The sequence below is a fragment of the Nannospalax galili genome, unplaced genomic scaffold (genome assembly GCF_000622305.1).
Source record: "Nannospalax galili isolate Female #2095 unplaced genomic scaffold, S.galili_v1.0 scaffold471, whole genome shotgun sequence".
Classification (NCBI taxonomy): domain Eukaryota; kingdom Metazoa; phylum Chordata; class Mammalia; order Rodentia; family Spalacidae; genus Nannospalax; species Nannospalax galili.
Window position 1 is genome coordinate 2,787,086 of NW_008330333.1, and position 10,337 is coordinate 2,797,422.

The 10,337-nt window shown below is 49.9% G+C and overlaps 1 protein-coding gene and 1 pseudogene across 7 annotated transcripts in view; one reads left to right on the plus strand and one right to left on the minus strand.

The window, feature by feature from the left end:
- Nucleotides 1–42: 42 nt before the first annotated feature.
- Nucleotides 43–10,337, plus strand: part of LOC103744594 — a 20,390-nt pseudogene continuing 10,095 nt past the window's right edge.
- Anks3 (ankyrin repeat and sterile alpha motif domain containing 3) overlaps nucleotides 783–10,337 on the minus strand; it is a 26,725-nt gene continuing 17,170 nt past the window's right edge. For 4 of the 7 annotated variants that reach the window (XM_008846448.2, XM_029570281.1, XM_029570300.1 and 1 more), the window contains 11 exons: nucleotides 8,657–8,812; nucleotides 7,365–7,502; nucleotides 6,847–6,959; nucleotides 6,439–6,603; nucleotides 5,239–5,363; nucleotides 2,845–2,986; nucleotides 2,377–2,549; nucleotides 1,995–2,080; nucleotides 1,452–1,535; nucleotides 1,221–1,309; nucleotides 783–1,143 (listed from right to left, as the gene is read on the minus strand). In XM_008846448.2, the coding sequence (XP_008844670.1) occupies nucleotides 1,233–1,309; nucleotides 1,452–1,535; nucleotides 1,995–2,080; nucleotides 2,377–2,549; nucleotides 2,845–2,986; nucleotides 5,239–5,363; nucleotides 6,439–6,603; nucleotides 6,847–6,959; nucleotides 7,365–7,502; nucleotides 8,657–8,812 (1,259 nt within the window). In that variant the 3' untranslated portion in view covers nucleotides 783–1,143; nucleotides 1,221–1,232. Of the gene's footprint in view, nucleotides 1,159–1,220; nucleotides 1,310–1,451; nucleotides 1,536–1,994; nucleotides 2,081–2,376; nucleotides 2,550–2,844; nucleotides 2,987–5,238; nucleotides 5,364–6,438; nucleotides 6,604–6,846; nucleotides 6,960–7,364; nucleotides 7,503–8,656; nucleotides 8,813–10,337 lie in introns of all 7 variants that reach the window. The other 3 variants (XM_008846439.2, XM_017801587.2, XM_029570287.1) reach the window with 3 other exon arrangements.

A 10,337-nucleotide genomic window follows, 5' to 3' on the forward strand; every position in this document is an offset into this window, starting at 1 on the left:
TGATTTGGGATGGTATTGGGTTTTGCTACATTAGATTTTCTCCACTGGTACGTGAACAGAACGTAAGGCTTCAGGGTGGCTGTAGCCCACCTGGCTTGATTCCTGAAGATGGTCAGGGCTTTGGCCCAGCTCTGTGGAGTTGAAGGAGAAAGACAATAAAGCCACTCCTCTGCTGCTGTGTTTGCTTCTGGATGGCTGCCTAGGCCCTCGGGGTACTGGCCACATCTTCCTCTGAGGTATGGAGGCTGGGCCTAAGAACACTACCATCCTGTTGAACCCTGCAATGGCAGGTCCCCTTTCCTAACCCTGGTGACTGCTACACCGAGCTGTACCTGCCTGTCTCATTCAGCATAGGTTATAAATAACTCCAGGAGGTCTAGAAATACAAGCTTAGTGTACTGAGGGATAAATGCACCTTGGGCCAGGAAGGTCACCACTGGCAGTCTTACAGCCTAGCTGGAAAACTTCCACAGCTCAGCACTCGGCAGGCAGAGGCAGGCGGATCTCTGAGTTTGAGGCCAGGCCAGCTGGGGATACAGGGAGACCCTGACTCAAGAGACCAAAAAAAGGTCCATAGGAAAATCACCAATTAGGGTCCTGAGAGGCATGTTGCTGGATAAACTATCCACCTGGGCCTTAAGCATTCCTTTTTCCTGCAGGTTTAACAGCTTTCCAATCCGAGTCAAACGGATCCCCTGGAGCAAGGGTGACCGCACAGTCAAGGATGGAGGACAGGAGAGGTCACTGTGGCCTATTGGTATATGACTAGAAACAAGCCTCTACCAACTTGCATGTAATTTTATTTTCCAACAAATGGCACATTTTCAGGCATTCCAGTCCTCATTTGTATCGTCAAACCTCAGTGTGGCACCTGTGATGTGGGTGCACACACTCTTCCCATGGCCCTATCTGGTCTGGGCCAGAGCTGCTACAAGTTTGTGGTCTTACCACTAGGATCTAGATGCCAGGCCCTCATTCTGCCTCAGGGCTGATCCAAGCTGCCCTGACAGGGGCCAAAACCCCTTCCTGCTATCCACAGACTGTTCCCTGGGCTGGTCCTCTGCTTCCTGGGCTGTTCCTGCTCACTGTTCTGTCTTGCCTGGCACAAAACTTCAGGGTGGATCAATCACCCGACGTCAAATTCTGGAAAAAGAAGTCCTGATGAAAAGGAACAGGAAGGTGGGATGGTCCACCACACCCACAAACACATAGACACGCACCGTCCCTCCTGGCTAGGGTTCCCGCCACTTCTTTCCATTCAACATCTGCAGCTTTTCCAGGCTGTGTGTCACGGAGCACAGTGCCTGCCCTGAAGACAGGGCCTGTTAGTATTTGGTACAGGTCTCAACAGCAGAAAAGAAGGGGGATATGGGGCCAAGACTCAACCTGCAGTCCTTGGAAGAGGTGATAAAGGGGAAGAGTGAAGCTTTATTGCCCCTCTGGAGACTTACCCATCTTATGGACACAGTTTTCCAGGGCTCCTGACAGTTCAGGGAGACTTAAGGCCTGCAGAGACTCAGGCCAGCCCTTGGCATCTGTGATATAGAAGGATGGGGTTACCGGAGGTTTGTCCTCAAGCCCTTACTAAAAAAAGAAGCTCAAGGCAGGGGTGCTTTGTTGTGTTTCTACCCAACTAGAAGTATATATAGTTAAAGAGACTTGAGACCTCAAAATAGCCAGCCACTTAGGCTCACCCCTACAAAGTGAGGGTCCCAGGCCTAAGTAGAACTTGGGCCCTACATGGCCCTAGGCACCCCACTGAACAGCAGGAGTCACTGGGCAGTGGAGTCAGCTATGAAACAAAGGCCCTTATACTAAGATGGCCATGCTTCCCACCCTCCTAGGTGACAGAGCATCTCTTGTCACAGGTGAACTAGTGGGCTTGGTTCCTGGGGCAGGGGTGCCAATGTGACAGCCATACAGAGCCCACTGGTTGGAACTAGGCTTAGGACTTCTTGCCCACCCCTCATCCTAGTCCATGCTGCTTTCCTTACCTGCTGCGGGAAGAGGTGGGCTCAGGGTGGCTGTGCTAGGGGACTGGTCTCGCATCACTCGAGCTGACAGCTCAGCCTGACAGGCCCTGCCACACAAAACCAAGTTCTAGTGAGGCAGAGCCCCACTGCCAACCCTAACCCAGACCTTCAGGGAAAGGAGAGCCACCTCAGCCCACTGCCAGCCCTGGAAGCCACACTGGCCAGTGAAGAGATGAGTACATTCCCAGTCTACTTTGGTCAATCCTGGGTCTGCACTGTGGGGCACAGTGTCCAAGGGAAGCAGGTACAAACACTGCTTTCCCTTCCCTACCTGCTTAGAGGCTCAGGAAGGGGCAGTGGCTGACAAGTGAGAGGGTCTGCCTAGGGCTGTGTCTGTACTTACCGCAGCTGGTCCAAGACAAGGAAAGCATCCCGGGCCAGGGTCTGGGCCTCCTGTAGCTGGCCGTGGATGTCCTTTTGGGCACTATCCTGCTCCAGCAGGCAGCTCTCCACCACAGCCCGCAATTCTTGCTCCTGGGACACCTGGCCACGCAGGGCCTCTGCCTCCTCACAGCACTGCAGGCAAATAGCAGGCTGGAGGGGCCAAGCCAGGAGGCCAAGATCCATGCTTGTTGGTTCCCCCATAGGGCCTAGAGCCTGTTGGGCTGCCTGTCTGTTTCTCTCCATCCTCTACCTCATGGCTTGTTCTAACTGGCCTTCCCTCTTGTGTTCATCTGACTTTCCACACCCCTTCGAGTGTTGTCTGTGGGTATCCCTAGTCCCCTGCCCACACTGTTCTCTGCTTTAACAGTACAGTTCTAGTCACACTCTGCCTTCTGTGCTGGCCGCCCACTCTGACCTCTCCACTTACTTTGTGCAGCTGGATGGCAAGCTCCTGCATCTCAGCCTCTAGACGGTCAGCATAGGCCAACTCCAGGGCATCACTGGGGGGGCGGGCACTACTGTGCCAGCGAGCAATGGCAGATGTCATCTTCCTTTTGGGCCCAAACAACCTGAAAGGGTGAATCAGAGGGCGCATTTCAGCTTATGCTATGTACATGGACCTTGATACCATCCTACCACTAAGGCCAGTCCCTAGGGAACTCCTGGTTCTGAAGGAGAGAGCCTGCAGGAGATCCTGGGGCAGAAGACAGAAACGAGGGTGCCCAAAGCCTCTACCATCCCTGGCTCCAGGCCTTAGACAACTGTGTCAGCCTGTCCTCTCAAAGATCCTAGGAATTTATGTCCCCTCCAGACATACACTGGTAGAATCTGTGTGGTTTACTTTGCAGCCTGGATGGCTAGTGCAGCCAGTTCTGGCTTAACTCAGTTCTATATAGAACAGCAGCTACCTAGACCCAGCCTGCAGGAAACAGTGGGCAGACACACCTTGTCTTTCCAATATCAAGTTTTGGAGTTCTGGTCATTGATGACCACTGCTACAAGCCACTATCCCTCTGAAGAGATGCTGGGGGCAGGGGCTGTAAAGGGCAGCACTTTTTGATCTTGATTCCCCATGTGGGAGCCAAACAATAAGGCACGGAAAAGCAATTTAGGCTTTTTTTGTATGTTGGCGCACTCAGCAGGCAAACGAGTTCAGGATGGTCCTTGGCTGCTAAAAAGCATGCTGTCTCAAAGCAACCACAAATGGGAGGAAAGAGTCATCGCATGTGCCTAGGGAAATGTTCAGGCTCTAAGGACCTTCAATTTGAGTCTCCAGCTGATTGATCCTCCACACACAGGCAACAACAAAAATAAAACTAGCAAACTCAAGGGAAGGGAGAGGTTCTGACTTTCATGCGATTCAAGCATCTAGTTTTTAGCAATGAAATAAAGACACGAAGACAAGTATGGCCTGTTAATAGGAAAAGACAAACCACAGAAGCTCCTTAAGAAAATTCTGATGCCAGAACTGTAAGACAAAAGACTAAAACAACTGTCTTCAGCATATTCAAAGAGCTGAAAGATGATGTGGAAAAACTCAAACTGGGAATATCAATAGAGAAAGACATAAAATGTGAGCAAAGCAGCACAGTAACTGAAATAAAGCCTCACAAAAGCAAACCTACACATGTGAAGGAAGGAACCAGCTAACGGAAGGCAATGGAAATTCAATCTGAGGAAAAAAACAGCCAAAAAAGGTCGAGGTCCAGGTGGTATGCCAAGTTTCCACTGTGGGAACCTTGGGAAGAAATGAAGGGCAAAGAGGACCTGAAGAGCTGGTGGCTAGGAACTCACCAGGCTTGCTGAAAGATGAGACAAACCTGTGAAGCCCAACAACCACCACAGAAGGTGACACCAGAACACACAGGCAAACTCTTAAGAGAGAACCCTGGAGGCAGTGACAGAGCAGCAGCTTGTCCCACACAGGGATTCTCGGTAGAATTACCTGCATATTCTCAGTGGAATTTCTGGAAGGCAAAGGCAGTCAGCCTGCCTCAACTGTCAACCAAGAATCCTTTACCTAGCAAACTGTCCTTTCAAGGTATAGGGCAGAGTCAGATACTCCCAGATAGGCAGACACCAAGGGAGCCCTGCAGGAATCAGAGCACCTAGGGGAAGAGTACCACTTCCAGTGTGAAAGAACCTCAGTTACAGTGAAGGCACAAATGCAACCTTGCAGATGGGCTGCTTCAGGATAAAAGGCTTATTGCACAGCTTGGGTTTTTACATTTAAAGGCTTTATATCCAAACCCTTGAGAAATAAGAAACCTGTGCTGCCTCCAGAATACTGACACCAGAACTGTGATGGTTACCATTTATAGAATTATTTTTTTAAATTTTATGTGTATGCATGTATTGCCTGCATGTAAGTGCAACCACGTTGTACAATGCCCATGGGGGTCAGAAGAGGCTGTCGGATCCCCTCTGGGACTGGAGTTATGGATAGTTGTTAGCTGCCATGTGGGTGCTGGGATTCAAACCTAGGTCTTCTGCAAGAACAACCAGCGTTCTTAACCGCTGAGCCATCTCTCCAGCCCCCATTTGTAGAATTCTTATATTCTAATCATGAAAAAAATGAAAATCACAAAAAAGTTAATTGGCAAAAAAATGTTCAAGGGTATGGGTGCGCAGCAGCAAGGCCATCTTGGGACCATGTCCCAAGCCACGTGCTGAACACAAAGGCCAACTTGGAAGAAAGCCTCTTATCTAGACAAGCTGCTCTTCCTTCCTGCTGGTGTACAGGGTAGAAGGAATTGGCTGGCCAAAAACCACTCAGTTGAAATAAGGGGGTGAGGGCTCTAGTCCACCCCTGGGGACTCACGTGATGCCAATTTCCTTCAGATCGCTCTCGGTGAGTGTCAGGAAGATGCGAAGGTCCACGTCCTGCTCCTCAAACACCTGCAGGTACTTCAGACACCCAATCTGCTCCAGCAGTGTGGCAAGGTCCTGGAGGAAGGAGGAGACAAGTGAGAAGCCTGGGGCCCAGAGGAGGGCTGGCAGTGGAGAACTGGTCCTCATCCCATTCTGATCCCAAGCGTGACTGGAGACTCCTCATTGCCCCTTCAGCCTTAGTGCCTCCAGCAGGGGAGGAACACTGACAGCTAGAGGCTGAGGAATCCAGCAGGCGCACTCCTTGCTGCCCTGGGGCATCTCATCACCCCTCAGAATGCCAGTTTTATAAGGAATGGCAGCATTTATCCTGCTGGGACTTGGTGGCACTGTTCTGTTCCCTGTGTCTGTGTATGGCCATCCTTGTGCTTACCCTGGCTCCATCAGGCCCTTAGCACTGCTCGCCTTCCAAAATACCATGAGGGGTGCTTGATGACATCAACTCGGTCTTTCTTCGCTTTTCAGAAATGCCCACCAGCAGCCCTCTGACCCCTGTGGGCTCACAATTGCTGCTAAGTTCATTTGCTTCGCCTCCTTCCAGCTGTGCTTCTCAACTTATTTCCATTTCTGCTCATGCTTGGTTTTAGGACAGAAAATTTTCTAAGTGCTACGTCGCTGCTTTCCTCAAAGAACCAGCCTTGAGATCTGGCACATGTCAACATGTTTGAAAAGCTCAAAGATGAGCCTGTGTACCAAGCCTGGGACCCTGGAAAGAGCTTCAGGCAGAAGCCAGCCTGTCTTTAGCAGACAAGGTGTTGGGGAGCAGCAGAACTGGGACTTTGAGCATATATTCATCAGACTCTGCTGCTGATCTACACCCTGACAACGCTGCAGTTTTTGCAAAGTACATACTGTTACTCTGTCCCTAGCTCAATAGCTTCCACCCTAAGCTTGGAGAGGTCAAGACAAGCAAGACAGCAAGTGAAAAAAGAGCCCTTCCCATGAAAAGGGAAAAAAACAATCCTGTAGCTGGGCTGCTGGCCATCAAGAAGTCCTCTCCAGATCAAGTGGAGAGCACCCAGTACCCTCTTTCAACAGTGTCTGACCCATCATGCATACATAATAAATACCCTCTAAGTCACAGAAGTGCCATGTTTCTTAGCCCAAAACCATCAGGTTCTCAAATGCTTACCTGGGGTCCTGTGTAGGGGGTCTTAGTTTGGGCGTTAGACCCTGGGGCACAGGAAGTCCCCATGCTAGGAGGCCACTGACTGTCACTGTTGCTGTAACGACTCTTGCTCTTCACATAATTCTTTGCTTGTTTTCGAACAGAGCTTTTTTGGGTGTGATCAGAATCCTGCCATGAGAGGAGTGTGTTGGAAGCAGCCCTCCCCTGGCCCCATCCTGTTACTGGCCCCATACTTCTGGCCTCTTCCGCTCTTGGCAAGGGTGAGTCATGGAGCTTTTCATGTTTCCCTGGTGACCTGGCACCTGGGCCCCGCACAGTCCTTTAGTCCTCTGGGTATATGGTGTGGTGCAAGTTAAAATTTTACCCACCTCCCACACCACCAAGGGAGGAAGGAGGGCGAGGGAGTTTCACCTCATTGCTCTCTAAGGAGGCTTCGCTGCTGAGCCCATGGGCTCTTCTTGCCAGGCCCTCACTGCTGCTGCTCCTCCGCACGGGCCCAAAGCTGGCACAGAAAGCGGGTTCCTCTGGTAACAAGGAAGATGGGATGCCTGATGACAGGCCTCACCTATGGGGCTGCCGGAGCTCAACTGCTTCTTGTACATGACTCAGTTCTGCTTGTCTGGCCCGGCTGCCTGTCCCAAGTCCCCGCCGTAGGGAGACAGAGCTTATTTTTTTCTGTGCACTCATAAATCCTACACACCTACAACAGTGCTTGGCACAGGGCAGGTACTTGGTAAGTGAGTGCTATGATTAGAAAGACTTCTGGAAAGGCCTGAACTGACCCTGTAAGTGGAACTGCACCTTAGCCTGTAGGAACCCTGGACTGTATGCTTGCCCTTACCTGCCCAGGGCAAACTCTTGCTTTTCTCACAAAAACTGGGGTCTTTATCCCATCCTATATGGGAGCCCAAGAGGTTGGGGGCGCGTACCCCGACTGCTGCTGCTGCTGCTGTCCACATCCCACTCATTGATGGGGGAGGTGACATCTCGGTAGCAGAGGCCCTCACCTTCCAGGGGGTTCTCGTCACTGCTGGTGAAAGTCATGTAGCCCCGTGGAGGCACTTGCTCTGTGTATAGAATGGGCACATGAACTCTCAGACATGAGTAAAGGCATTATGCTTCTGAGGGCTCCTGGGGTGTGGGAGCCCCACGGCTGCCACCCCGTCTCCTTGCATAGTAGTAACCTAGCCATGACTGGCTCCAAGAGACCTGTTTGCATGCACAGGAAATGACCCTGGCAGTGCCAGGGCCAACACCCAAGGCAAGGCTAGTTATTCCTCAGTACCCACTACTGCTTTCTCAGAGAAAAGTGGGCAGTGGCATGCTGGATCTATAGACTCCCCAACTGAAAAAAGACCACTCCCCAAGGCACTCAGGTTAGCTGGGCACATTTAGTATGAACCCCCAATTTACATGCAGACTTCAATCCACCAGTTGTCTGCATCCCCTATGAACTTTTTTTTTCCTTTTTTGATGATGCTGGACATGGAACCTAAGGCCTATGCATGCTAGGCAAGTATTGTAAAAAAGCTCCTACTCAAAAAAGAGAGCTTCCTGAACAGGGATAAAAAGACCCTAGGCTAGAAAGGGACAGCACAGTATAAACTTAGGTAATCCCTGAATATATGTGCCCAGAAGAAAACAAGGTGATAGGGTGTGGCTCAGTGGAAGAACACTTTCCTAGCATTCACAAGGCCTTGGGGTTCCATCCCCAGCACCTCAAACAAAAAAAACTTCAACTCCATCATGTGTGGTGGCACACATCATGTATGGTGGCACATATCTCTACTACCAGCATTCAGGAAGCTGAGGCAGAAGGGTTGCCACAAATTTGAGGCCAACCTCAAAGGCCAGTGTGAGACCTGGAAGGTAAGGAAATAGAAGCCAAATGCTGTGACCCACACTTGCAATCTCAGGTACTAGGGAGACCAGAGGGTGTAGGCAGAGCTCGGGCAGTAGGACTACAATACAAGCCTTATATGTCCCTGTAACTGCTGTGCCACCAGCATGAATAGCAACATTGTAACAAAAGAAAAAGAAAATTTGCTGACTCCTGGATTCTGTCACCAGGTCAATTCTGAGCCTTACTCCTGAAGCATAAGAGACCCAGTGCCTATCCCACTGCAGCCTGAGGCCAGAGGCCCATGCTCAGAATTCTGTACCCATCCAGACAGTCTTGGGATAGAATACCAAAGAGCCTTTGGGAAATGGGGGCTCTCACCATAGCTGGGCTGGGTCTTGCCCCCAAGTCCAATAGCTGTGATCCTGGCCAGGGCACGTGGTCCCTCGTGAATGCTGAGGCCCTTTTTCCGACAGGGCCTCTGGCGCTGAGGAACAGGCCAGGACTCATCTGAAGAACTCAGATCTTCGTATTTTCCTGCAAGACAGACACCAAAATTAAGGCAGTTAGTTTACTGATAGGCTCATTTACTAATACTAAACTCTAAGGAAATTATATATTTATAATATATATATATATATATATTTACCTAAATATACATATTGAAATATATTTAAACTATATTTGAGACAGTATCTCACTATGTCACGCAGGCTGGCCTTGAACTTGCTGCACTCCTCCTGTCTCTGCCTCCCTAATGCTGGGATTTTTTTGGGGGGGGTCTTTTTGAGACAGGGTTTCCCTGTAGCCCCAGCTGTCCTGGAACTCACTGTGTAGACCAGGCTGGCCTTGAACTCCCAGAGAGCCACCTGCCTCTGCCTCCCAAGTGCTGGGATTAAAGGCATGCACCACCATGCCTGGCAACTGGGAATTTAAAAAAAAAAATATTTTATGCCGGGCATGGTGGTGCATACGTTTAATCCGAGCACTTGAGAGGCAGAGGCAGGTGGATCTCTGGGAGTTCAAGGCTAGCCTGGTCTACATAGTGAGTTCCAGGACAGCTAGGGTTACAGGGATACCCTGTCTCAAAAAAAGACAAAAAAAAAAATTATTGTTTTTATTTTATGTGTATGCATGTATTGCCTGTATGTGGGTAAGTGCACCTGTGTCATGCAATGCCCATGGAGGACAGAAGAGGCCATCAGATCCTCTGGAACTGGAGTTACAGACCGTTGTTAGCTGCCGTGTGGGTGCTGGGATTCGAACCCAGGTCTTCTGCAAGAACAACCAGTGTTCTTAACCTCTGAGCTGTCTCTCCAGCCCATTGCTGGGAATCCTTTTAAGATTTCAGTCTTTCTTGTATGTGTGTGTGTGTGTGTGTGTGTGTACACACATGAGCAGAGGAGGCCAGCATCAGATTTCCATAGAGTTGGAGCTACAGTGTGAGCTCCCCAGGGTGGATGCTGGGAATTGAACTCGGGTCCTCTACAAGAGCAGTACACATTCTTAACCACTCAGCCACCTCTCCAGATGCATCAGCCTAACAGTGTTTAAGAAGAAAAATGTATTCACCAGAACTCAGAAAAAAACACAACTGGCAGGTCACTGGTCCACAGCAATGAGGAACTAAAAACTTACTGGGAACCGAACCTGAGTCCTCTGCAAGAGCAGCCAGTGCTTCTAACTGCTAAGCCATCTATCTCTCCAGCCCACAAGTTCCTATTTTCTTTTTCTGTCTTTTTTTTGAGAATAGGGTCTCCCTGTAGGCCCAGCTGTCCTGGAACTCACTAGGTAGACCAAGATGGCCTCAAACTCACAGAGATTCACCTGCCTCTGCCTCCCAAGTGCTGGGATTAATGGCGTGCACCACCATGCCCTATTTTCAACATAAAAGATTTCTTAGGAAGTGAATGCCATCTCTTTGCTGTTTTACACAATACTACAAATTCCTGCCCACTCTGAGCCTTACAAACTCAGCATGTCCACAGCCTTTGCCATTTTAGATCTTTTCAGTTTTTCAAAATTGATCACACTTATTAGGCAAAATGCAAGGATTAAAAAA